The following is a 27,888-nucleotide window of genomic DNA, read 5'->3' on the forward strand; positions in this document are numbered from 1 at the left end:
GGCAGTGCCAAATCCGGGGAGCCCGGAGCTGGGGGGAGGGCTGGGGACAGCCCGGCCCTGCCCCCACCCCCACGGCGTGCCCGGCAACTTCTGAGGAAAGTTTGGCATCGTTCGAGTGGTGTCCCGAGGATGGGCAGGGTCCTGCTGGCCTGGTGCTGGGCGCTGTGCTGCTGGGGGTGCGTGGCCCCCAAGGGTGAGTGCTAGGGGCCTGCGGGGGAAGGCCAGCGTGGCTGGGCTGGGGCAGGAGGGAGCGGAGTTGGGGGGGGGGCGGCTATGGCAGGTGTTGGGGGAGTCTGGGCCGGCTGGAGAAGTGTCTTCGGGACAACAGACAGGGAGACAGGGAGACACAGACACTAACGGAGAAAGGCCGGGGTGGGGGGGGGGGTGGGGAGAAAGGGGCTCAGAGAGGAACAGGGTAAGAAACAGAAACTGGGAGGGTCAGAGACGGAAAGACATGGACACAGAGGGAGACGGACAGACAGAGAAACCGGGGGCAGGAGTGGAGCTGGACTTAACTTGGGGGCCCTGGGGAGCGGACCTCAGCTGGGGGCTGCCCCGGAAGGAATCTTCCAGAAAGGAGTACTAAGTCAAGCAGTGGGATGAGGAGGGCTCCGGAGCTCTCAGGAAAACCCTCGCCACTGTCACCCCCCACTTGTCCTTACCCCATCACTGTCCACTCCGTCTCTGGGCCAGGGGTCTCTGGCTCTAGCTTCAGCTCCACCATCTCCGGGGGGCTTCACTTCTCTGTCCTGGTCTCTGTCTTCATCTCTCCCTATTTTCTAAGTGTCTCTATGATGTCGTCTCTCTGTCTGTTTCCCTCTGTGTCTCTCCCCCCAACTTTTTTTCCCCTCTCAGGGGTGTCTCTTTCCTCATCGCTTATTTTCTGTGTCTCTCCTCCAGTCTCCGTTCCCTGCTGTCTCCGACTCCTCAAGCCTGACTTTGTCTGGCTTCTCTGTGTCTCTGTCTCTCCTTCCCTGTTACTCTCTCTCTCTCTTCTCTCCCTCCCCACCTCTTTTTCTTCCCCGCCATCCACCAGCCCAACCCGTCAGGTCTCTAGAGACCCTAAGGGAGGGCAGCGGGGGCCGGGTCTGGCCCTGTCGGGCAGTCCAGGGCGTGGGAGGCTGCCAGATCCCCGGCCTACTTCCCAACAGACGTAGGATGGGGGCCCCTGTAGGAAGGATGGAGGCCGGACCCCAGTCTCCTGGGAAGGCTCCCATCCTCCCCCAAAGCCTCCACCCTCCACCCCACCCCCCCTGCTGAGGTCACTTTACAACTATGTGGGCCTAAGGGCCTGGCAGGCTGGGAGGAAAGTAGGGGTTCCTGAGCTAACTTTTGCCCATCTCCTTGCAGGCACACAGGCTGAGGCAGACCCTTTCGTGGAGAGTCCAAGGAACATCACTGGTGCCCGGGGACTTGTGGGGACCCTTCGGTGTGAGCTCAAGGTTCAGGGGGAGCCCCCTGAGGTGACCTGGCTTCGGGATGGACAGGTGTTAGAGCTGGCCGACAGTACCCAGATGCAGGTGCCCCTGGGCGAAGACGGGGAGGATGAATGGAAAGTGGTCAGCCAACTCAGGTGCTCAGCCTCCCCCTCCCACCCCCCCAGCCCCACCCTGACCAACTGCATGCCTCCTGACCCCTGTTCCCCCCCACCCCCCGGACCTCCATCGCATGGCGGGTGAAAGGTTATGGGCAGGAGCCCCCCCTGAGCTGGAACCCCAGTGTGGCCACTCGCTGGCTATGTGGCTTCGAGCATGTGATGTAACCCTGGGTTTCACTTTCCTCTTCTGTAAAATGAGTTAATAATAGTACCCACTTCTTAACCCCGAAGAGTTTCCAGTCCAGACCCCTTCTTTCAATTCTCTCAGTATGCAGCTCTGACCCTGAGCCTTTCTGTCTCTCCTCTTGCCCTGTTAGAATCTCATCCCTGCAGCTCTCGGACGCGGGGTGGTACCAGTGTGCCGTGAACCTGGGAGGAAAGACCTTCCTGTCCCAGCCTGGCTATGTTGGGCTGGAGGGTGAGCCCTGGGCTCAGAGGTCATGGGAGGGCAGGAAGCCTCAGTGATTAGAGCGTGCTGGGGAATTCAGGGTGTCCCCCGGGGGACTCGCAGCCTAGGAATGTCAGAGATTGTTAGGGGTCGGGAAGCTGGGAAGTCTCTAAATTACTGGGGGCAGGCCTGGGTGAGATTATATGTCTTGGGGTAGAAGACATCTTGGGGGTTGTGGCATGTCCTGGGGTCAGACATGGTCGGGGTAGGATACTCTGGGGATCAGCTAAGGGACCAGAGGTGCCACTGAACCCTCTCCTCCACCCCTGGGGGCCTCGCTTTCCTCGTTGGTAAAATAGGACTGGGAGCCAGACATTTTGGAAAAGAGACGTAAGGGACTCAGGTGTCCTGGAGTTCGGACACTGGTGGGGGAGTCAGATACTGGGATCACGTGTTCTGGGGGTAGAGACCTGAGGAGTCAGGCATCGGAAGGAAGTATGGGTGTCCTGAGGGATCAGACACAGGGGTCAAAGCATCTGAAGCCTGCCCTATCCTAGCGGTGAGTCAGACACCTGGGGGGCTCAGAGGGACCTCAGCATCCACTACCACTCCCTAGGCCTGCCTTACTTCCTGGAGGAGCCGGAGGACAGGGCCATGGCCGCCAATACCCCCTTCAACCTGAGCTGCTGGGCCCAGGGACCCCCAGAGCCCGTGGACCTACTCTGGCTCCAGGATGCTGTCCCCCTGACTCCAGTCATGGGCCGTGGCCCCCAGCATACACTGCGCATCCGAGGTAAGTCTGGGGATGCGGCCAGCTCAGCACGGAGGGCCAGGCAGGATGGAGGTGGGGAGCAAGGGAGCCCTTCATGCCTCTTCACGTGTGTCTGCCTGTCCCTCTATCCTTCACTGTCTGGCTCTTTCTGTCCCTGCTTCTCTCCTCTGAGTCTCTCTGCCTCTGCGTCTCTGTCCCTACATATCCCCACATTTCTCTCTGTGTGCTCTCTCTGTCCCTTTCTGTCTCTCTGCCTTCCAGCTCTCTCTGTTTCTCTCTTTCTGCTTCTCTATGTGTGTGTGTCTGTCTCCCTGTCCTTCTGTCTCGTCACCCCAGCCTGTCTGAATAGAATTCTTTGTCCTGGGTTTCCTCTGAGCTGTTCCATGGCCCAAATGTGTGTGTGTGGGGGGGGGGGCTGATGCTCCTTTGTCAGCGCTTGACCCCAAGCAGGGCACTGGAATCGACCGTGCCCTCCTCTTCTCCACCTCCCCCACCCTGCCCACCTCAGTAGCTGAAGAGTTTCACTGGGGGGACAGAGCCAAAAGCCGAGAGAGGAGGAGAAAGTGGAAGAGGGAGAAAGACAGTTACAAAGAGAGAGAGAGAACAAGAGACACAGGAAGGGACAGACCACAGAGGTAACCCAAGATGGAGAGACTGGACAGGGAGGTCTGAGTGACAGTAGAAACTCTCTTAGCCTCAGGGTGACCATCCTCTTCTGCACCACATAGATGGGGCAGGACTTAGCTTGGGATCACAGAGCAGTCAGAGGCAGAGCTAGGGCCCCTGGACACAGAGGTTTCACCCTCACTAAGGAAGGAGAGATAGAGGAACACAGAGGGCTGAGGATCAGTCAGAGGGAGGCAGCTGGACCCTGGAGGGCATCAGCTTCTGGCACACCCCCCCCCCCACCTGCTGCCTGAATCCTCTGGGATGGGTGGGGGGGAGGAGACTCTGAAGGGTCTCCAGAGGTAGAGGGAGGTGTCCACATTCTCAACATTCCGGGGGCCCTGAGTGTACAAGGAAGAGGTGGTGAGCATGCCAGCCCCTAGAAGGGTGACTCAGGCCCATGGCTCTGGGGCCTGAGTCAGCCTGGCAGGACCCCGGAGATGGGGAGGGAGGGGGTATAGGTCCCCCACTCCATCCCAGGAAGGAGAAATGGGTGCCCCCCCGCCCCACAGGCGCAAGAGGATCCGTGTGTGTGTGTGTGTGTGTGTGTGTGTGTGTGTGTCGGTGTATGGTAGAGCTCTATGGGGAGGGTGTCTGTGTGTGTGTCTCAGTGTGTGTGTGAGGTCCGGGTGTGTATGTATCCATGTCCCTCTGGATCTGTGCCTCAGTGCATCTGTCAGCATCAACCTCTTCGTATGAGGATGTGCTTTAGGGAGGTCCAGCTTCTTTCCTTTTTTAAAATTTTTTTAATGTTTATTTATTTTTGAGGGAGACAGGGACTGAATGCGAGTGGGTTAGGGGCAGAGAGAGGGAGACACAGGATCCGAAGCAGGCTCCAGGCTCTGAGCTGTCAGCACAGGGCCCGACACAGGGCTCGAACTCACCAGCTGTGAGATCATGACCTGAGCCGAAGTCGGACGCTCAAAAGACTGAGCCACCCGTGCGCTCCAGCTTCTTTTTTTCTTAATGCTTTATTTATTTATTTTTGAGAGGGGGGAGGAGGGGCAGAGGGAAAGGTGGACAGAGGATCTGAAGCAGGCACTCACGAACCGAACCGTGAGATCACGACCTGAGCCGAAGTCGGACGCTTAACCAACTGAGCCGCCCAAGTGCCCCAGGGAGGGCCAGTGTCTATGGGTGTTTCAGTGTGTGTGTGTGTTTGTCACTAGGTATGCTTCTGTCAGCTTGGGTGTCTCCCCCACTGTATGTTTGGGTCTTTAGAGTATGTCTTTGTAAGTTTCTCAGGGGCTGCCAATGCACGTGTGTGTGTGTGTGTGTGTGTGTGTGCGCATCTGTTTCCTTGTGGACTCAGGATGTTATCAGCAGACAACCTGGTGTTTCTTCAGTGTTTCCACGGACTGTGGCTGTCCGTGTCCACAGGATGTCTTTGTGGTTTCTATGTATATGTCACAGGGTGAGTGTGTTGGCATGGGACTGTCACACGGACATCTGTGTGTGCGTGCACGCGCATACATGTGTGAGAGGAAGAGAAAGATTCCCAGCAGGCAGTAACAACACCCTTCTACTTCTGTCCTGTCTCCCTGCGAATCAACCCCAGCCCCGCTTTTCTCTTGGTAGATAAACAGCGTATATGTAGGTCTGAGCCATCTATGTGCACAGGGCAGCTTGTGTGTCTGCGTCAGTCCTATGTGTCTACGCAAGCGTGTGTTTTTGTATAGTCTGTGTCTGAAATGCGTCTGAAGCAACCTGAGTGTCCAGCTGTGTTTGAAGGATTGGCTGTGTTTGTTTGCAAGCAAGTCAACATTCACCTCACTCACGTCCTGGTGTGTATTGGTGGGCCCACTTCAACTTCAATGTAGGTTTGTTGCTTGGTGTGTGTATTTCAATTCAGTTTCAGCCTGGCTGGATGTTGCCTTGTGTTGCTAGGTGTTTGTAGGTTGTACGTTTATGTCTGTGGATGTATGTGTGTCTCTTTATAAAGTGCATCAATGTCAGTCCCTGTGTATATAGACACAAGTCACTGAGTGTATATTTGTGTCACGGCGTGTTTGCGACAGCATCAGCCCTCTGTGTAGCTTAGCGAGAGCCGGGTTTTCTGTTTTTGTGCCAGTAACGGCCCCCGTGTGTTAAGTATGATTCATTGTGTCTGCGTGGTTGGGGGGGGTTGCTGTAAGGAATTTTGTCCGTTTGTGTGAGTCTGTCCCTTGATCTGACTCAGGGCGTGCCCCCTCTCCTTCCATGCCTCTGATTCCCTCGGAAAAAGCGCGGGCGTGGGGGGGAGGAGGAGCGGGAGCGGAGAGGGCGAGGGACAGTGCACAGTGCATCTGGAAAGCACATCTGGAGTGGGCCTGCTCCAGTCGAGGAAGTTCAGCCCGCTGGAGGAGAGGGGGTCCCAGGCCCCTCCATCCCTGCTCTCCTAGTCCTCAAGGTGAGCGTTGACGCCAAGGAAGGGGGATCCTGGGCCGCGCGCCCCCCACCGGGCCGCCGGAAGTTCCAGAGAGGGAGGGGGGGGCGCCCCGTGACTCACGCGGGGGCAGGAATGCTGCGGTCGGAACAGGACCAGGCTCCAGAACTCTTTCTTGCCCCAGGGCTCCTCCGGCGGGCAGCGCCAGCCCCGGCGCGGTGACCCTGGCGGGCCCCCACGTGCCAGGTGGCTGGACCGAACCCAGGCTCCCCGCCCCCTCCGGCAGTCGGCCCGGGGCTGTCCTACCCTTCCCCCGCCGGCGGGGGCTGCGGCCGGGCACCTGACCTTGGCTGGGAGCTGCCGCCTGGGCAGCGGCGCTGAGGAGCTTCCCTGCCCAACCCCCTTCCGGGCCCCGGCTGCCGACTTTCCCTCATTCCACTCCCTGTGCCGCCTGAGAAAAGGAAACTTTGTGTCTGCGGGTAGATGGTGGTGGTGAGAACGCGGGCTCACGCACGCAGAACAAGCAGGAGATACACACACAAGGTATACGACATCCACAGGCACACACAGACCTGCGGTCACCCTGACAGACTCAAGACCTGGTCCTCTTACATCCTGTCACCCAGACACTGTGTGTGTGTCTATATTTCCTCGTGTGTGAATCTGTGTATTTTTGTGTTTGTGTGTCTGCGCCTCTTGTTTGTCTCTGTACTTGTCTTGGTGCATGTGTGCATGTGTGTGCATGTCCGCCTGTGTTCCCACCCGCACCACACTGGGGAGGGGAGGCAGTCCACCCCCAGACACCCAGAAAGTTATCCAAGACACGTATTAACTCACTTACCCATAGAATTACACACGCTGGCATTTCTACACACACGCCCCACAACGTTCATTAGTACATAAAGGCATACACATAAATTCATCCATTCGTTCAACAAGCATTCACAGAGCACCTGTTGTGTGCAAGGCCATCGTATGCCCTGGGGCATACAGCTGGGGGCAAAACAGAAACCCCTGCCCTCCTGGAGTTGACGTAGTGGAGTAGACACTAAGCAAGACAAGGTAATAGGTAAAGTATGTTGTGATGAGAAGAACCAGAGGAAATGTAAAGCAGTGGAGTGGCTAGATAATGGACGTGAGCTCCCAGCTCTAAACAAGACAGCCAGGGGCGGGGTGGCTGAGAAGGTGGGGTCTAGTAACAAATGTGAAGGAGGGCAGGAGGGAGCCACGTGCACATCTGTGGGAAGACTGATCCAAGCGGAGGGAACAGAGAAATGCAAAGTTCCTGAGGAGGTGGGAACGTGTCTGATGGCCTGTGTTCCAGAAACACCGGGAGGCCACTGAGGGCGGGAGGGGGAGGGGGCTTGGTAGGAGCTGAGCTTAGAGCTTATAAGTGAACAAACATTACCTTTATACACACCGGTGAAGGCCTGTTTCTTAAGTGTGTGTCCATTCGGTATAGAAGCCTCTATGTGTGCCTGTGTGGCTCAGCGTGATCGTGTCCGCGTTTGTCCCAGTATGTGACTGTGTGTGTGTGTGTGTGTGTGTGTGTGTGTTTCTGTGCATAAGTGTGTGTGTCTGCATGTCTATATGTGCATGTATGAGTATGTGTTTCTGTGTGTGAGTGTATGGGTATGTAAGTCTCTGTGTGTGTGTGCCCCTGTGTGTGTCTGCATGTATGTGTGTCTGTGTGGTGGGGCATCAGGACTGAGGCCACCAGCCTGTCCTTGTCTTTGCATCTGAGGATGGAGGCCTGCGTTCCCAACTCATCGCCCTTCCCCCCTCTTTCCCATGCAGCAGGTGCCCATGTGGGCTAGACTGACCCTGTCAGGCGGTAGGAGGTGGCCCAGCATGGCCCGGGAACCCCTTCTTGGCCTCTCTGACACTGGGCCCTTCCTTCTGTGACTCCCCAGGCTTGAACAAGACGTCTTCTTTCTCCTGTGAAGCCCACAATGCCAAGGGGGTCACCACATCCCGCACAGCCACCATCACAGGTGACAGGAAAGGGAGCTGGGGAGCTGGGTGTCAGAGGGTGTGAGGTCTGGGCCCAAGGTCAGAGCTGGGGTAGAGGGCAGGGCGGGGAGCTTTGGGCCAAGGCCCCCCAGGGTCAGCTCCTCCCCTCATCTCTCCACAGTGCTCCCCCAGAGGCCCCACAACCTCCACCTGGCTTCCCGTCAGCCCACAGAGCTGGAGGTGGCTTGGACCCCAGGCCTGAGCGGCATCTACCCCCTCACGCACTGTACCCTGCAGGTGAGACCTTGGCCCTCCTTCTACCGCTCATAAGCCCCCATCCTCTTCCTGGGAAACCAGCCCTTACCAGCCATTCGTGTGTTGACCAGCAGTAGAGCCTTGAGTTAAGCCAGGCGTCCTGGGTTCAAATCCTGACTCTACCAGCGGCCAGCTGCAGGAGCATGGACCAGTGACTTAATCTCACTGGACCTCGGTTCTCTCATCTGTAAAATGGGCAGATAGGCTTGTTGTAAGAATTCAGTGAGTGAATGCAAGTAGCAAACTTACCATAGTATCTGGAACATAGGATATGCACGATAGACTATCAGCTGCTTTAACTTTTTTTAGTATTAGTAATATTGACTCTGGCCAGAGAGGGAATCCTGAGACAGGTGATCCAGAGCCATCTCTGTGACCTCCAGGTGCCCGCAGCCCTGTACTTCTCCCATCCCAGCCCTGATCACTCTGGGGTGTCACTGTTTTGGGGGTGAGTGTGTCTCCCCACCGGACAGTGAGCTCTGGGAGGGGGCCGGTCCCAGCTGTCTTGGTCACCACTGAGTCCTCACGATTGCCCAGCGCAGGGCCAGACCTAGATTAGGGAACGTTTGCTGGAACCTGAAATGCTCTAGACCCAGCCCTTCCGCATCAAAGTTGTTCCTGTTCTACAGTAAGAAAAACAAACCAATGCAGATCTCTGAATACGAGCCCAGTTCTGGCCTGAAGTTCTCTGAGATTTGGAAGTTGGAATAAGGGTGGGACAGTGCCTGCCACGGCAGGTGACAGTACTTAACAATGACCAGCTTTTATGGAGTGTCAGCTCTGTGCCGGGCCTTGTGTTAAGGCTTTGCGCACACCCCCTTGCGTGTTTATGGAGTAGGGTCTATGGATTCACCCGTTTTCCAGATGAACAAACTAAGGCTCAGAGTAGTTACACAACCTGCCCAAGATCACAGCCAGGAAGTGGCAGAGGTGGGATTCGAACCCTCATCTCCTCAAACCCAAACAGTCCTCCTCACCTCCTAAGAGACCGTTCAGAGCCAGCGCGTGATTAAATAAGAGTTGTCTTTCTTGTAATTACGTGCCCTGGACACAATTTCATTTGCTTGTCATTTTAACCCTAGAAACGTAATCTGTTAATCTTTCTGTTTTCAAGGTAAGGAACTGAGACCCAGAGAGGGGAAGTGATCTGCCCTTCCCATTGGCTAAAAGGGATAAAACTGATTTAATCCCCGAGGCCAGGGCCCATTTGGGAGACCTCAAATGCCAGGTCAGGCATCTGCTGTACCCCCAACCCACAGGCGTCCAATGTCAAAGGAAAGCGGAAGTGTGTCCCTCTTCCCTCTCCAGGGCTCACTTCCTGCTGCGCCTGGCGTGGGGCTAGAGGGTTCGAATGGGAGGGTCACAGGGAAAAGAGAAGTGTGAGTGGGCACGGGGAGGCTGATTGTCTGGACCCATGTCCCTGTTGTCCCCTTTGTCCCAGCGAAGGTTCCCCTTCCCATCTGTCACTGCAGGTCAGAGAGCAGGCATGGGACAGCTTCCCCCCATCCCACTCCCCACCATCTGGCCAGGCCTCGTGGTGGTCTTCTCTCCCCACAGGGGTCTGTGTGACCTTGGGCAAGCTGCCGAACCACTCTGGGCCTCATTGTCCTCATCTGTAAAATGGGAATGAAGAAAGAAATTGACCTCAGAGGGTGGTGGTAAAAAGCCAATGAGTTCATCCAGGATTGCACTGGCCAGGGTGCCTGATACAGTGTTGGCACTCAAGAAATGTTAGATGTTGATATGATGCGCGGACCCCCTGACGTGCACTGCGTCATTAAACCTCACACCCTGCCAGGTAGGGACTCTTGGATGCCCATTTTCCAGAGATAGGAATAGAGACTCAGAAAGGTAAAGACACTCATGCTAGGTCATACAGCAAGTGATATCCAAGCCAGGACTTGGACCCAAAGAATCTTGAGTTCACATCGGAAAGCAGTAAACACCTTCTGACACATGGTGTAGAGGAGCGGTTAGGTCTCCTGCTGGCTCCCCGGTTGCAGGGGGCGGGAGGCAGCATCCTTGCGGTGTGGGGCTGTGATTGTGTGGCTGTAGAGGGTTTGTGGTTCTGTGTGGCAGGGCTCTGCAGATGCAATCCCCAGCTGTGGCCTTTGCCATGCTGATCGTGCTATTCCTGGGGACCAGGTGAGTGTCCCAGCCTGTGCCTTTGTGCAGAGTGTGCAGAGTTTGACATTGGTAGCCAGGCAGCCTCTCACACATGCACAAAATAATAATAATAATAAACACCCGATGTGGACAGGCCCTCTTCTAAGCGCTTACAAGCATCAATTCAGTCAGTCCTGCAAGTTAGGAAGCCATTGTTGTTTTCCCACTTTACAGATGAGGAAACTAAGGCACAGAGCTAGGGAACGGTAGAGGCTGGATTTGAAGCCCAGATCCAGCGTCTACGCCTAGCACTAAGGCTATACTGCCTCTCTGAACAGAAGTACCGTGACTATCAGTGATGTTCTTAAATGGACATTCTCACCGTAAGTAGGGCAGAAGTTTGCAAGACAGGTTGGGGTTCAGTTCCCACCTTCGTCAGTGACAAGCTGGTGACCTTGGACAAGTGGTTCCATCTCTCCAATACTCAAGGTCCTCATCTGTAAATGGGTATACACACAGTACCCACACTGAGGGCTGAGGTCAGGGTCAAAGGAGTTCTGATTTATAAAGGGCTTTTCTTTTTTATTAAGATATAGCGTACATAACGTGCATAATCTTTGGTGTAAACCTAGATTGTTTAACACGAATATTCAGCCATGTCACCATCCTTCCAAATCGAGAGGCAGACTCTTCCCCGACCCCCTACAAGGATCCTTCAACCCCCAGAGATACCCACTCTTCTGACTTCTATTGTGGGACATTACTTTTGCCCGTGGTTGAATGTCATTGTCACTTTATTGATGCTGACCACCTGCCATGTTCTGTACAGCTTGTCCTATGTTCATCCTTTAGGCAGCCTTGTAAGGTATTTGGTCCTCTAAGCCCCCCATTTTCCAGATGAGGAAACTGAGGCTCAGAGAGGGAAAGTCTTGCCAGAAGTGGCTTCTGCAAGTGATGATAGAGCCACATTGTACAACCGGGTGGTCTCCTTGCTTTGCAAATGCACGTGCCCGTGTTACACCAGCACGGCGCTCACACACACACACACACGCACGCACATCCCTGCGAAGCCGTGTAATCACACCAGGACCACCACCATCGACTTGGGTGACCACCTCGTTTAATTGTGTGGCCATCCTGTCCTCATGCTCCTTCCCTCTCCCCAGGCTGTGCTGTCAGACGATGGGGTGGGTGTCTGGCTGGGAGAGCCAGACCCCCCCAAAGAACCTATCACCTTGCAAGCATCCGTCCCCCCTCACCAACTTCGGCTGGGTGGCCTCCACCCTCACACTCCTTACCACATCCGGGTGGCCTGTACCAGTAGCCAGGGCCCCTCGCCCTGGACCCACTGGCTTCCTGTGGAGACACCGGAGGGAGGTAAGAAGGAGCCGGTGTGGGGCAGACATCACTTTCTGCCCTGCTGGACCTTGCTCACATCGATGCCACCCCAGCAGCTCCTGTTACCCATTCACCCCATGTGGCCTTAGTCCTTCCTGTCCACCCCCTGACTCCTCAGCACGGCCCACTGGCGTCTCTCCCAGACCTCTTCCCTGCGCTTCTGCTCATGGGAGGGCTGCACGAGTTGCCCACGTGCATGCCCTTTGCACCCTGCCCCCGCTTCCTGGGAACAGGGGAAGGGGGCAGGAAGAGGTGGGGTGCCAGCTTCCCCTCTTCCCTGTCCTCCAGTACCCCTGGGCCCCCCTGAGAACGTTAGTGCCATGCGGAATGGGAGCCAAGCCCTCGTGCGTTGGCGGGAGCCAAGGGCACCCCTGCAGGGCACCCTGTTAGGGTACCGGCTGGCCTATCGAGGCCAGGACACTCCGGAGGTGGGTGCTGTTGGCTGGGCTGGGGCGGAGTGGCCGGGGGGAGGGAGTGGGGGAGGAGATGACAGGGTGGACATGGACAGTTGTGCAGGTTGGGTAGTGTGGGATACATTACACCTAGGAGAGCACTTTCTGGGAAAGTTAAAGGAGTCCAGGGGAGGGTCAGGGAATAGCTATTTACGAATCATTGTAAAAAGCGTTTCGGTAGACTTACAGATGTACTATGACAATTTTATAGCAGATAATTGTATAACACCTTGAAGAAGGGGTGACTTTTCCTAATTTGCACAAGAGTGGTGTTGGAACAAGCAGCACCCTGGGGTGCAGAAATGGAGTGGGAAGCGGGGAGTTACGAGGCAATAGGGGAACACGGGGGGGAAAGATGAGGGTTCAGCCCCTCAGCAGAAGTACTGCGTGCCACGCACAGTGCTAGCACTTGAGCACAGGCGGCGAATGAAGCAAAGGCCCAGTCCTGGTGGAGCTGATGAGTGGGTGTGGGGATGGAGAATGGAGGTAGCGATGGGGGTGAGAGATGAAGGGTAGGAGGAGAAAGGGTGAGGGGCTGGGCGTGAGGAGGAGGCTTTGAGAAAGATGAGGACTTGAGGCCAAGGGTGCAGTCTTAAGAGTTGGAGGCCTGGGACTCTACCCTGATGCTACATCTGGATGTCCTAGGTGCTAATGGACATAGGGCTAAAGAGAGAGGTGACCCTGGAGCTGCAGGGGGATGGGACTGTCCCCAACCTGACCGTGTGTGTGGCAGCCTACACCGCTGCTGGGGATGGACCCTGGAGCCACCCTGTGCCCCTGGAGTCCTGGCGCCCAGGTAACTTCGTGCTCAGCCCCCTCCAACTGATTCACAAGGACCATGTCTTTCCCAGATACCCCTGACTTGCTCCATGCACCTTTCAGTGTTGCCCCAATCTAGGCTCTTTTCCTACCCCGGAAGCTTACTGAGAGCCTCACCCATGTCACATCAGTCTTGCTTTCTCTGAGCATGTCCTCCCTCTGTCCTTTCTCCTCACAGGGCAAGGACAACCAATCCACCTGCTAGGTAAGGGTTTTCGCACCCTCTCTCCTCCTTTCTTTCCCTCAGCTCCCAGTGAGGACTCCATCACCACACACATACTCTTTGACATGCTTTCCGTGTTTCTCAAACTTCTCGTTCTAATCCTCTACTTTTGGGGTTTGTGTGGTCCTTGATGGGGTTGCCTGGAATGGCCTCACACATTGTAGGTACTCAATGAATGGTAGATGGGTGGATGGCTAGATAGACGGATGGATAGATCAGTTATCCCCCTCAAATCCATCCCTCTCAAGTATTTCTTCAGCAATTCTCAAAAACTCCTCCTACACCCATTGTACCCTCCTAGCATTATGACAGCTCACCTCTTGTAACTCAACTTGCTATCCTTAAATATTCCTCCCATGCCTTCCTGCCTTTCTTTGCAAACCCTTTCCACAGCCTCCTTTCCTCCCAGTCTTCTTTCCCAATCATAGCTTTACAACCCTTTGTTCCTCACACATGCTTCTCAAACCCAATCACACCCACACTTTGCATTCACAAACTCTGCACGCTTTTTACAGGCTCACCATATATCTCACATTGCAAATGCTGGAAAACTTCGGGTCCACACTTTTCAACTCTCCTTACACGTTACTCCCTCGCCCCTTGCCAGTCCTACCTGTTCCCACACCAAACTCCTGCTACATTTACCATGTACCCATTCCCATCCCTTACTCGTCTACTCCCACCTTTCTGCACACCATTTCATCCCATGTTCCTCACCTGCCCTTCCCACACTCCTCTTGCACCAAAGTTACATCCTTACAAATCACTCTCCACTAATTGTATCTAAAACTCCTTGACTACTCCTCACTCGCATACCCAAAACTCCTCCAACACCCACCTGACGCTCTATATATACATGCCTTTCCTTTGCACATGCATTTCACTTCCATCCCTTACTTTACGGAAACCCCTCCATCATCAGGACACACTCAAGACTACTCCTTAGCCATCTATGCGTGAACCTCACACTCCTTACACACGCCCCCCCACACACACACCCATCCTATGCTGCACGCATTCTCTCCCTTGCTCACCTGTTTTTCACACCCAAATCTCGTCTCCCTGGATAAATGAACACACCTACCTGCCACATGTCTCATCAGATATTTCCTCATCTGCCTCCCTCCAACATCACCCCTTTGGGTCCCAGGGAGCAGGATCCAGAGCCCCAGCCATGACCTGTGTCCCATACCCCCTGACAGTGAGTGAGCCCCCAGCCCCTGCCTTCTCATGGCCCTGGTGGTATGTACTGCTGGGAGCAGTTGTGGCCGCTGGCTGTGTCTTCATCTTGGCCCTGTTCCTCGTCCATCGACGGAAGAAGGAGACCCGCTATGGGTGAGTTGGAACTACATGTGTAGGAAGGCTAATGTGGATTGGAACAGAGAGGCTGGAGTCGGGGAGACCGTGAGGAGGCTGGTACAGGATGAGAGATTAGCAAGAATCGGAATGAGGACAAGGGGGGAGGCAGAAGGTAGCGATCCAAGACAAGCTCAGCAAACGATGGAGGAGAGGGCGGGCAGGGCCTGGGGTTAGGGTGGTGTTCACTTTCACTGCTGTTGGAAGGAGGGGGTTCCACTCATTTCTGCCCTGCCCTCACCTCCTGCCTGTTCCCCAGAGAGGTGTTTGAACCAACAGTGGAGAGGGGTGAACTGGTGGTCAGGTACCGTGTTCGCAAGTCCTACAGCCGCCGGACCACTGAAGCCACCTGTAAGTGAACCCTGTGCCTCCCTGCCCTGGTGCGGGGATGATGAACGTAGAGACTGGGGCCTGCTAGGCTTCTGTCGATGCATGCACCAAAAGTTTCTGAAAGTCTTGGAATGCTGGGTTGTTAGAACCACAGACCATAAGAACAACAGAACTGTGAAACCACACAGACCCTTAGAGTAATAGAGTCTTAGGGGCGCCTGGGTGGCTCAGTCGGTTAAGCGGCTGACTTTGGCTCAGGTCATGATCTCGCGGTCAGTGAGTTCAAGCCCCGCGTCGGGCTCTGTGCTGACAGCTCAGAGCCTGGAGCCTGTTTCAGATTCTGTGTCTCCCTCTCTCTGACCCTCCCCCGTTCATGCTCTGTCTCTCTCTGTCTCAAAAATAAATAAACGTTAGGGGCACCTGGGTGGCTCAGTCGGTTGAGCGGCCGACTTCGGCTCAGGTCATGATCTTGCGGTCTGTGAGTTCGAGCCCCGCGTCGGGCTCTGTGCTGACAACTCAGAGCCTGGAGCCTGTTTCAGATTCTGTGTCTCCCTCTCTCTGACCCTCCCCTGTTCATGCTCTGTCTCTCCCTGTCTCAAAAATAAATAAAAGGTTAAAAAAAATTTTTTTTAAACAAAAAATAAATAAATAAATAAATAAACGTTAAAAAAAATTAAAAAAAAAAAAAAGAATACTAGAGTCTTAGACACAATAAATCGTAGAAAGACCAAACCCCGGGGCCACAGGACCCTAGGACATTGTAATGATGATGATGATAAAGATAATGACGATGGTAACAATAAGGATGAGACTCATTGATGATGATGAAGCCAATGATGACAGCCAACCCTGGCACTTCCTAGGTGATGGGCGCTGTCCTAAGTGCTCTGTACATATGACTTAGTTTAATCCTCATGACAACCCAATGAGGTAGGTACGTCAACAGATGAGGAAGCTGTGGTATAGAGTGGTTAAGTAACTTCCTCAAGGCCACACAGTTTGTAAGTCGGACAGCTGGGCTCCGAACCCAGGTAGATTTGCTCTGAAGTCCATCCTCTTAACTGCCTCTTGGAATTATAGAATGTTAGAGAGGTAGGGTTGATCTTGGCCGAAACAATCAAAGGCTTAATTCTTGGTGCGCCTGGGTGGCTCAGTTAGTTAAGCATCGAGCTTCGGCTCAGCTCATGATCTCACGGTGTGTGGGTTTGAGCCCCACATCGGGCTCTGTGCTGATAGCTCAGAGCCTCGAGACTGCTTTTGATTCTGTCTCCCTCTCTCTCTGCCCTTACCCCATTCGCACTCTGTCTCTCTCAAAAGTAAATAAACATTAAATGAAAAATTTTTAATGTTGTAATACTATAGACCCTTAAGATTTTTTTTTTTAATTTTAAGTATTTATTTTTGAGAGAGAGAGAGAGCTCATGTGCACAAGTGAGGGAGGAGCAGAGAGACAGGGCACAGAGGATCCGAAGCAGGGCTCCACGCTGATAGCAGAGAACCTGATTCAGGGCTCCAACTCACAAATGGTGAGGTCATGCCCTGAGCTGAAGTCGGACGCTTAACTGACTGAGCCACCCAGGTGCCCCTAGACCCCTAAGATTTTGAAAATCATAGGCTCTTAGAACTCTAGACTCTCTGTTCGACTGTGGAACTATGAAGTGTCCCAGCTAAGAAGGGACCTCAGAGGCCACCTCGTCAAATCTCTTCATCTTTCCCGCTGAGGAGACCAGAAAGAAAAGGGACAGAATTATGTCTCTTCCCAGCACACAGTGAGAAGGCTACCGGGGCCCCAGGGAGATACCAGAAGGGGCTGGGAAAGACATTTATTTAAGAGGAGAAAGAATAGGAAGCAAGGAGGTCATGGTGCCGTAATGAAGTAACATGCAGAGTACTTCTCAAAGTGTGATCCAGGTCCCTGGAGGGGTCCCCGAGACCTCTGTATGGGGTCCATGAGGTCAAAACTATTTTCATAGTAATTCCAAGATGTTATTTGCCCTTTTACACTGCTGTTCTCTCACACGCGTTCCGTGGAGTTTTCCAGAAGCTCTACAACGTGTGTTGATGTCATCACTCTATTGGTTGATGAATGTGTGCTTGTTTATTCTTGTTTTAAAAATCTATTCATTTGGGGTGCCTGGGTGGCTCAGTTGGTTAAACCTCTGACTCTTGGTTTCAGCTCAGGTCATGATCTCACGGTTCATGGGTTCAAGCCCCACATTAGGCTCTGTGCTGAGAGCACAGAGCCTGCTGGGGATTCTCTCTCTCCGTCTCTCTCTGCCCTTCCCTATTCCCACTGTCTCTTTCTCAAAATAAATAAACTTTAAAAAATTTTAAAAATTAAAATCTATCCATTTGACTTTGCATACAGTAAGTGGTATACATAATCCCCCTAGACGAAAGCTTTTTGCAGTCCTTAGTAATTTTAAGAATGTGAAGGGGTCTTGAGGCCAATAAGTTTGAGAACTGTTACCATATAGCAACGAAAAAAAATTGCAGTTACCCACAACCACATTACAGCTGTCTCATAGACGCCGTGTTGACTGAAAGAAGCCAGACACAAAAGAGAACATATTATGTGATTCCACGTTTATAATAATCTCCCCAAACAGAGGAAGCCTATCTATGGTAAGAGAAGTCAGGAAGGTGGCCACTCTTGAGAGGGCAGGTCATTGTCTTTTCTTGACCTGGGTGCTGATTATACTGTTGTGTTTGGTTTGTGGAAATCCATTGAGCTACTAACTTATGATTTGTGCAGATTCTACTTCAATAAAAAGTTAAGAAATATTTTTAGCAACTGGCATTGTAGGACACTGACCAGTCAGGGTGCCCAGTGGTGCAAGATCATGTGCCAAGTTCTAACCCTTTAGCTGCTGGTTTGGGAGAAGTTTCAGGGATCTAGAGGAGGATCTAGGGTAGGGTGTGTGCTTAGGGAAGTAGCTGATTTTTTTTTTTAAGTTTTAACTTCATTTATTTTTGAGAGAGAGAAAGAGAGAGCAGGAGAAGGGCAGAGAGAGAGGGAGACAGGAGACGGAGAATCCTAAGCAGGTTCAGAGCTGTCAGCACAGAGCACAACTCGGGGCTCAAACCTGCAAACTGTGAGATCATGACCTGAGCCAAAATCAAGAGTTATATGCTTAACCAACTGAGCCACCCAGGTGCTCCAGGGCAGTAGCTGGTTTTGAATGAATGCAGAAGTATTTCAATATTTTAATAATGGCTACATCCCTATTGACATCCGAATGTCAAGTGTCCGAATGTTGAATGTCGCCTGAATGTCAGCCCTGCTCCATGGTTCTGTCCACCCCCACCCCCCATGCAGTGAACAGCCTGGGCATCAATGAAGAGCTGAAGGAGAAGCTTCGGGATGTGATGGTGGACCGTCATAAGGTGGCCCTGGGGAAGACCCTGGGAGAAGGTGAGTTCCATACCTAGTGCACACATGTATTCCCTTGAACCATGAAGTCCTTCACTTGCCCACCCCTACCCAGTCACAGGAAATGCAGTTTCTACAAGTGCCCCTGAGGTCAATGTCTCCCTCTGGTCCCCCATAGGAGAATTCGGAGCTGTGATGGAGGGCCAGCTCAACCAGGATGACTCCATCCTCAAGGTGGCTGTGAAGACAATGAAGAGTGAGTCTATGCCTGCATGTGCACACGTATGGGACCCCTGTCTCCTAGCCCTAGACCCTTCTCCTATGCCCCTAAGGAGGCAGAAGCACAGAAAAGTTAGTAGCAAATTAGCCCTACCACAGAATCTCAGGGTTTCCAGAAAGGAAATGGAATCCATGCCAGGTACTTCAACAGAAGGAATGTAATATGAGGAGGTTTACTACAACGGTGCAGGAATAACTGGGAGCAGTGAGGCAACCTGGAGATTAGCAGCAGCAGTACCTTACTTCCTCCCCAAGGCCTGAAGGGCAGAGGGAGGAAATGGTGTTACCAGAGCCCATGGCCAGGGACGCCTGGTGGGATTTAGGATCACAGAAGTTAGCGGCTACCTTGTAGGAGCTTGAAACACACAGGAGGCACAGCCACCATCAAAGCAAGACTGGAAGCAGTAAGAGACAGGGTGAAATACCCTGACTTCTCCCCTTCCTCCTACGCACCTGCCAGTCTGCCATCAGTGCTTCCCATGGGCAAACTCCCAACAGGAAGCCAGTATGAAAGGGAGCCTGGGAAATGTAGTTTTCGGGGACGAGCTCCTGTGATACATAACAGAGCAGGAAAAGGTCTGGAATGAGGCATACCTGGTTTCATCATTTACCAGCTGTGTGATCTCAAGCAAGTGACTCTCCCTCTCTGAGCTGCCATCCTTCATCCAGGGGAAAAAAAAAGATAAAAATCTCCCTGCCTCCTAGGGTGAGCCAAAGCACTTAATGCTGGGTATATAGGATGTGTCATTGATGTGGACTGCGACTATATTATTTACATAGTCAAAGAGGGTGAGAGCCAGTCCAGGGTCACACAGCACAGGGAGTCCATGCCCAAGTCCTTTCTATACAGGAAAGAGGCGTTGAGGGTCAGGCTGAACCTGGTGGTTAGGCAAGAAGGTTCCTTTCTGAATCACTGGGGCTAAAAGCTTGGATTATGGACTCAACGGTCTCTCACTCATTCATTCATTATTGAGCACTTCTTATGTACCAGGTTATATTCCCCACCTGGGTTTGAATCCCAGCTATGTGACTTTGGGCAAGTCGCTTTGCCTCTGTGAGCCAGCGTCCAGAGTAATCGTATGGATCGCCGGGGAAGCAGCCTTGCATGGTGTTTGCACGTGGGCCTCAGAGCCAGACCACCTGGCCTTCAGTTCTGCCTATTCCGCTTGCAAGCTGTGTGTGCAGATTCCTTAACCATTGTGTGCCATGGTTTCCCCATCATTAAAACAGGGAAAACAATAGTGGCACCTCAGAGGGTTAAATGAGTTAATATATGTAAAGTGCTGAGTGCAGCACCAGGTACTTAGTAATCATGTTTGATGATGATGATGATGATGATGATGATGGAGGAGAAGAGGAGAGAAAGAGTCCTCTCTCCCCTCCCTTCCTCCTTATCACCTTCCTTTCCCCTCCAAGTTGCCATCTGCACAAGATCGGAGCTGGAGGATTTCCTGAGTGAAGCCGTCTGCATGAAGGAATTCGATCACCCCAACGTCATGAGGCTCATTGGTGAGGGAGGGGCAGATTTAGGGGATCTGCAGGCTCCATGGAGGCCACCCTAGAAGGAAGACCCCTCCCTCTGGCACTGAGAAGATCAAACCTCCAGGCTCCCTGTCTCCCTCCCATTCCTCAGAGTCAGCAAGCTCCCCCCTCCTTCTTTCCCTCAGCTTGGAATGTGACCTCTGACCTTTCCCAGAAATAGCTGAGGTCCCCAGGAGGGCTCTGGAAACTTCCCTGGGAACAGTGCTGGAAATGGCTTCTCTGAAGCTCAGTCCTTGCCACTGCTGTCCCCCGCCCCCAACAATTTGGGGGGAAGGGAGAGATTTGAGGGGAAGGGAGAGACAGAGCCGAGGGAGGGGACGGCTTCCTGTCCTGTCCAACTGGAGTGACAGGGCTGCCTGTGGGGGGCGGGGGGCTCAGGTGTCTGTTTCCAGGGTTCTGAACGAGAGGGCTTCCCGGCACCTGTGGTCATCTTACCTTTCATGAAACATGGAGACCTGCACAGTTTCCTCCTCTACTCCCGGCTCGGGGACCAGCCAGTGGTGAGGGACATTTACATGTCTGGTTCACAAGTATTAACTGAGCACCTAAGAGATACCCAGCGCTGCTCAGAGACTGGGAAAACCATGGTGACCCAAACCATGGTGACCCAGAGCTTGCTGTCCTGGAGCTCTCTGCCAGTGGGGACACCGGGCAGTAAATTAGTTAACAAATAAGCAAGATAATGTAAGTGCTAGGAAGGAAATAGAGTCAGATGAACTATAGAGAAGCTAGGCAGTTAGTTTGAGGGGACAGAGAAGGTCTTACTAAGGAGGTGGCCTTGAAGGAGGAGCCAGCTGGTGGGAGGTGGGGAGATCTTGGGGGAAGCAATCCTGGCAGAGGGAACAGTATAGGCAAAGGCTCAGAGGTGGGAGCAAGCAACAGCCTGTCTGAAAACCAGAAAGGAGGCCCCTGGCTGGAGTGTGTGTCCTATGTCCAGGGCAAGGACAGTAGATCCACTCAGAGAGGAAGGCAGGAGGGGATTATATAGGGCCTTGTTGGAAAGAGGAGGGATTTCATTTTCAGAGCCATTAGAAACCACTGCAGGGCCGAGTGAGGCACACACAGGAAGGGAAGGAAGGAGGGGGGAAGAATGGATCTCATGGACTCTGCTGACCTCTACTCCCTCCTGGGCTGCCTCCAGTTCCTGCCCACTCAGATGCTGGTGAAGTTCATGGCAGACATTGCCAGTGGCATGGAGTATCTGAGTACCAAGAGATTCATACACCGAGACCTGGCTGCCAGAAACTGCATGTGAGTGTTGAGCCTTCCAAAGACATCCCCACCCGCCGAGGAGCTCCATCCCTCCTTCCAAGATGGAAGAGGGGTCTAGACACTTACCTCTCGGGTGGTCCAGAACTCAGGACTGGGACAGAAAGGTCAGCAAGGGAGTTGGAGAAGCATTCCTGGAGGATGTGGGCCTGGAACTGAGATCCTGGAGGGGCATTTGGATGTGGAGACAGGTGAGGCAAGAGGGTTGGCTCAGTGGGTAGCATGAGAGGTGCAGAGGTGACTGATGACCGTAGTAACATTGAAGCCCCATCTCTGTCTCCCTCTGTGCTGAGTGTCTTCCCCAGGCTGCCTTTGGGGAGGGGCCACACTGAATAATGGTGGGTTGGGTACAAGCCAGAAAACAGGCCAGAACTGAGCTAAGGTGAGAGCGGTGTGTGTGTGTATATAAACACAGGCTTAGGATATTAGTTACATTACAATATTGGACTCCTAGAAATTGGAGCTGGAGAATCAGAATCTTGTGTAAGATGTCTCATTGTTCGCAACTCTCAGGAATATGAACGGTTCTGCATTTCTCCCAATTTTTTATTTTGAAAAAGTCCAACCCTACAGAAAAGCTGAAAGAACTGTACAGTGGACCCCCATATACCCTCCTTGTTGAAATTATCTTCTATTCTCTGTCTTTCCACAACCATTTCAAAGTGAGTTGCCATGATAGTGGCACCAGACCCCTAAATCTTCAGTAGGTATCGCCTAAGAATGAGGACTTACATGGAAGTGATTACAGTTCTGTTGTCACACCTAAGATTAACCGTAATTCTGTAACATAACCTCTCATCCAATCCATGTTCAAATTCTTCCAGTTGTCCTCTGAAATGTCTTTTAGGGCTGTTTTAATTTTTTACCCCAAATCAGAATCTCTTCAGGGTCCCCCCGCCACTACATTTAGCTGTTATGCCCCTTTGGTCCTTATAAATCTGGAATAGACCCCCCCAATCTTTTTCTATTTTTACATCATATTATTTTGGAAGAGACCAGGCCACTTGTCTCGTAGGATGTGACAGGCATGTGTCTGTTTCCTTGTGGTGGCATTTGCCTTGTTCCTCTGTTCCCTGTATTTCCTGTTAACTGGAAAGTTTATGTAAAGGCTTCAACAGGCTCAGTCAAAATGGAAATTCCTTTCTTTTTTTTTTTTTAATGATTATTTTTGAGAGAGAGTGGGGGGCAGGGAGGGCCAGAGAGAGAAGGAGACACAGAATCTGAAGCAGGCTCCAGGCTCCGAGCTGTCAGCATAGAGCCTGGTGCAGGGCTTGAACCTACAAACTGTGAGATCATGACCTGAGCTGAAGTCAGATGCTTAACCACTGAGCCACCCAGGCACCCCTGGAAATTCCTTTCTATCTGCAACTTGGCGTGATCCTAGTCAAGTCCCCCATGGAACAGTGACACTGGAAATCAGAGTAGACAACCCATTGTTATGCATCTGCCCCTTTTTGTTAAGTTACAATATTGAGGGGTGCCTGGTGAGGTCACTTGGTAGAGCATGCGACTCATGGTCTTGGAGTTGTGAGTTCAAGCCCCAAGTTGGGTGTACAGATTGCTTAAATATAAAATCTCCAGGGATGCCTGGCTGGCTCAGTCAGTAGAGCATGCAACTCTTGATCTCAGGGTCATGACTTCACACCTCACATTGGGGATGGAGGCTACCTTAAAAATAAGTAAATAAGGGGCGCTTGGGTGGCTCAGTCCATTAATTATCCGACTTAAGCTCAGGTCATGATCTGGCCGTCCGTGAGTTCAAGCCCCGTGTTGGGCTCTGTGCTGACAGCTCAGAGCCGGGAGCCTGCTTTGGATTCTGTGTCTCCCTCTCTCTCTGTCCCTCCCCTGCTCACGCTCTGTCTCTCTCTCTCTGAAAAATAAATAACATTAAAAAAAATAAAAGTAAATAAATAATTTTTTTAAATGTTATTTCCTTACCCAGTTGGCAGTTCGCCACTACCCGAAACCTCCCACCCACTCCACAGACACCAGCCTGGATACCTGAGCATCACCTCTCTCTGCCTCCCTGCCATGATCCTCTGGGCTTTCCCTGGACCTAGAGGGTGAAGGTTAACTCCTGCCATGTGAGGGGCCTCCAGGGTCTGTTCTGATTGGTCACTGCCCCAGCCCATCACCCTGGCTAGAAATCATTAATTCTTAATAGGATCCTAGAACCTCAGGTGCAAAAATTAGAGAATCTTCTCTTTATGAAAAGCACAAAAGCAGGCAAAAGTAATCCATGCTCGAAGACTGTGGCTTCTCTGGGAGGGGTGGTCACAGGCAGGACTAGTAATGTGTTCCTTCCTTTCTCATACTTAAAAAAATCAACGTATGCTGACAAGCTAACACACACACATTCTAGGTGTGTGGCTAAATGCATGTTTATGTCTATAGACTCACGTAAACGACCACCACTGGATAAAGGTAAAGAACATTTCTGGGCCCCGGCAGGCTCCCTCAAGCACTTTGTAGTCACTGCCCCCAGGGAAAATACTGTCCTGTATTTCAGTCACCTGTTCTTAAATGTCACGGAATCACGGAAGGTGTACTTCTTTGTGTCTGGTTCCTTTCGCTCAGTGTGCTATTGTTGAGATGAGCCCACGTCGCCATGCATATTGGTTAGTTCCAGCTTTTTCTTTGCTCTGTGGTATTCCTTGTACAGATGATGTCCCGCGGTGTTCTGTTTCTTCATCTGGGTGCTGGTTACATGGGTGTGTTTGTGAAACTTCATATAGAGGGAACAAGAAGCAACACATTTCCCTTCGGTCTGGGGTTGACAGACCCTCACCCCCAAAGAGGCCAGCCAGAGCAGGAGGTGAAAAGGCGTCTGAGAGTGAGGACAGGCTTCCCGGTGGAGGGGGCGATGCCGTGACTCTATTCCTCTCCCCATTCCGGGCAGGCTGAACGAGAACATGTCCGTGTGTGTGGCGGACTTTGGGCTCTCTAAGAAGATCTACAATGGGGACTACTACCGGCAGGGACGCATCGCCAAGATGCCAGTCAAGTGGATCGCCATCGAGAGCCTAGCTGACCGGGTCTACACCAGCAAGAGTGATGTGGTATGTGTCAGGTGTGGGGAGCAGTGGCCAGTCCATGTCACATTGCAGCTGGGCTCACAGGGATGCCCGGGCTTCCCGGTACAGGGGCCTGACCGCATGTGTTAGGCATGTCTGGGGGTGTGCTGGGTGTCTGTGAATGGTGGTGTGGGCACGGTGGCGACATGCACAGGTCCACGTGTGCATGATGGCAGGTTCATACATGGGACGTGTGGACAGTTTAGGTCGCGAGAGGCAGTGGTGAGGACATGTATGTATGCACAGCCACAGTGCCCAGGGCGACCCGTAAGACCATGTGACTGTGAAGTGTGTACACGTGTGCATGGATCATCATGCCTATGCACACACAAAAGTTGCCACTCAGTGTGTCCCTGTGCCAAAGTGTTTCGGTGAAGAGCTGTGTTGCCCCCACAGAAATAGCTGTGTACAGATGTGCACATAAATGTGGGTGTACCTGTGCATTGGGGTGTCTTTGTGCAGGAGGGACCCTCTAACTCTCTCTCCTCTGCCCCCTACAGTGGTCCTTTGGAGTGACGATGTGGGAGATTGCCACGCGAGGCCAAACCCCATATCCAGGAGTGGAGAACAGCGAGATTTACGACTACCTGTGCCAGGGAAACCGCCTGAAACAGCCTGTGGACTGTCTGGATGGACTGTGAGGACCCTGAGGACTCTCCCCACCCCCAATCCAATCCCAGATTTCACTCCAAAAGTCCTGAGCACCCCACATGGCCCCGACCCTCTAAAAGCTGCACAGAATCCCCCAGACCGTTGAGGAACCCACACACCTCCTCACCAATGCCCCACAAGACTAGGGCTAGCTCACAGGGTGCAGACTGGCAAAAGGTGCCCTCTCCTCTGGTGCCTTTCTGTGTGGAATGCAGGCTGGATCAGCCGCCTTGGCCGGGCATCTGTGGGCAGTGAATAACTGCACCAGCTTACCTGGGGGCCCTGCCTCTGAGACCCCCCACTCTCCCCAAATTCTAATTCACCTCAGACTCCTGAGCACCCATACTTCCCCCACATGCTCTTCAACACCCCTCAGGACCCGCTGCCAACCCTCCGGTTTGCCATATGGGGCTTCTCCAAACTCATGGGGCTCCTCTGAGATATCCCCAGGATCCTTTAGGACAGTGTTTATGAAACTTACAGTTTATGAAACTGACAGCGCACAGAGAAAAGCAGAGCATTCATCCAGCGCTTTGAGGGCAAAGTCTGCTCTAGCAAACCCTCACTGAACACCACACGATACTCAGAGAGGTTCCCCAAGACCCTTTTCAGCTCCTGAGTGTCCTAGGACTCCCCTCAGAAACTCTTGAGAGTTCCCAAATCCCCTATAGAAGCCCCCAAACTGCTATGGTTCCTTCCAGTCCCGTGAAATACCCCAAACTCCCAGAACGCCCTCCTTCTGAGTGCCTGCTCAGTCTCCCACCCTTCACTTTGCTGCCCTAGGTATGCCCTGATGTCCCGGTGCTGGGAGCTAAACCCTCGGGACCGGCCGAGCTTCTCAGAACTTCGGGAGGATCTGGAGAACACCCTGAAGGCCCTGCCCCCTGCCCAGGAGCCCGACGAGATCCTCTATGTCAACATGGATGAGGGTGGGGGGCATCCTGAACCACTTGGAGCTGCTGGAGGAGCTGATCCCCTAACCCAGCCTGACCCTAAGGATTCTTGCAGTTGCCTCACCGCGGCTGAGGTCCATCCTGCTGGACGCTATGTCCTCTGCCCTTCTACCGCCCCCGGCCCTACTCTGCCCACGGAAAGGAGCTCCCCAGCTCCCCCAGGGCAGGAGGATGGAGCCTAAGACAACCCTCTACCTGGGACTCCCTCTCAGGACCCAAGCTAGGCACTGCCACTGGGGGAGCCTACCCTATCAACTATTTCTCCATTCCAGGCCTCACCCCAAACTACAGCCTTCTCTTCCTACCTATCCCACTTCCATCCCAGACAGATCCTTTCCTTTTTCCATGCCTTAGAGTCCCCATGTGTAAAAGGAAGGGGTTGTACCGCAATCCCTAAGGATCCTTCCAGGTCTGACATTCCACGATTCTAGATTCTAAGGTTTAAAGAGTCTAGATTCAAAGGTTCTAGGTTTCAAAGATGCTATTGGTCTTTGGCTCTAAGGACCTAAAATCCCAAAGTCTCTAATTCTAAAGTGCTAAGGTTCTAGACATGGAAGTTGCAAGGTCTATATTCTAAGGCTCTGAGAGCCCATGGCTCTAGATTTTTCTGGTTCTAGGGTTCTTCATAAAGCCCACAAGATTTTGGGTTCTAAGCTCTAAGATTCTAGTTTTAGGATCCAAGGTTCTGTGATCCTAGATTTTATTTTTCTAGGGTTCTGAATTCTTAGGGTATAAGATTCTAGATTCTACAATTCTAGACCTGGAGGTTCTAAGGCCTAATGTTCTAAAATCTGGTGTTCTAAGCCTCCTAGACTGTAAATTCTCTGGCTTATCAGACTCTACATCATAAGGCTTCCAGATTTTATCTTCTCAAGTTCAAAGCTTCTAATAATGGTTAATTATAAGTTTTAAGGCTTCATGATCCTTGAAACTCTTATGAGATTCTGGATCCTAAATAAGGTTAAAATGTGCAATTCAAAAGTTCGAAGAGTCTAAAGATGGAGGTTCAAAGGTCTAATGTTCTAAGATGTGATGTTCTAAGACTTAGTCTAAGAACCTAGATTCTCTGTGTCTAAGATTCTAGACCATATGCTTCAAGATTCTAGATTATTAAACTCAAAGATTCTAATGTTGTTCTGTTTTATGTTCCAAGGTACTCTAGAGTCTATTGGTCCAAGATTCTGGACCCTTAGCACTAAGGTATAAAACTCTACAGTTAGTTGTGACTAGCTAGATACCAAAGTTTTAATCATTTCTAATGTTGGATACCTTTAGGTTCAATGCTGCATTCCACCTTTCTAGGGTTTTAGTTGAGGGTCCAAGAATCCACAGTTCTAAATCTTAAGTTCCTAGGCACTGTAGTTCTAAGATTCAAACGTTGTAGTTGTAAGATTCAAAAGTTCAAGATTCTAAAGGTGTACTGGTCTAGAATTCCAAGGTATGATCCAAGATTCTAATCTTACAATATTCTTCTGTGTGACTCTCCCTTTCTTAGCCACCTCTGCTTCCTCCTCCCCTCATGTGGGGGCATGCCTCCCCTCAAGCCTGTGCAATGCATTAGGGATGCCTCCTTTCCCCAGGAGACAATTTCCCTCCTTTTGGGCCATGCTGCCCCCCTGAGCCAATCCCTCAAGCCTCCTGTACAGAGGTGTGGACTCTGGTGCCTCCAGAGGGGCTCAGATCACATAAAACTTTATAACCACACTTCTGTCTCCTCTTGTTTCCACTCAGCTGTCATGTGGCCCCTCTCCCTGGCCACTCAGTTTCCCCATCAGTAAAAAGAAGAGCTTGGTGGTCTAGAAGTTCTCCCTTTATCAAGAGGGTAGAAATGAGCATATGCATAGGCAAAAAGACATACAAAGAAATGCCGACTCTCCTTCCTAGTGAGGAAGAGGCGCGTGGATACTCCTGTCACAAAGAGACTCTTCTCCTCACCCCAAAGTAACAGACCCATTAGGACATACCCAGGCATACCTTGCCACAAATAGAGACACTGAAATTCAGACG

At 52.3% G+C, this 27,888-nt stretch overlaps 1 protein-coding gene across 2 annotated transcripts; it reads left to right on the forward strand.

Annotated features, from left to right (window-relative positions):
- Positions 1–27,585, forward strand: AXL (AXL receptor tyrosine kinase). 2 transcript variants are annotated; one of them, XM_030299102.1, is made up of 20 exons: positions 1–193; positions 1,351–1,573; positions 1,915–2,015; positions 2,602–2,778; positions 7,702–7,782; positions 7,923–8,038; positions 11,329–11,539; positions 11,849–11,988; positions 12,658–12,808; positions 13,010–13,036; positions 14,257–14,389; positions 14,670–14,761; positions 18,060–18,155; positions 18,292–18,369; positions 19,809–19,901; positions 20,313–20,434; positions 21,076–21,185; positions 24,103–24,262; positions 24,778–24,914; positions 25,712–27,585. In XM_030299102.1, the coding sequence occupies exons 1-20, from the start codon at positions 130–132 to the stop codon at positions 26,061–26,063; spliced, it is 2,664 nt and encodes an 887-aa protein (XP_030154962.1). In that variant the 5' UTR covers positions 1–129; the 3' UTR covers positions 26,064–27,585. The 2 variants fall into 2 exon arrangements, with proteins under 2 accessions (XP_030154962.1, XP_030154963.1); XM_030299103.1 differs by lacking the exon at positions 13,010–13,036.
- Positions 27,586–27,888: the final 303 nt, after the last annotated feature.

Source organism: Lynx canadensis, chromosome E2 (genome assembly GCF_007474595.2).
Source record: "Lynx canadensis isolate LIC74 chromosome E2, mLynCan4.pri.v2, whole genome shotgun sequence".
In the NCBI taxonomy this organism is placed as follows: Eukaryota; Metazoa; Chordata; class Mammalia; order Carnivora; family Felidae; genus Lynx; species Lynx canadensis.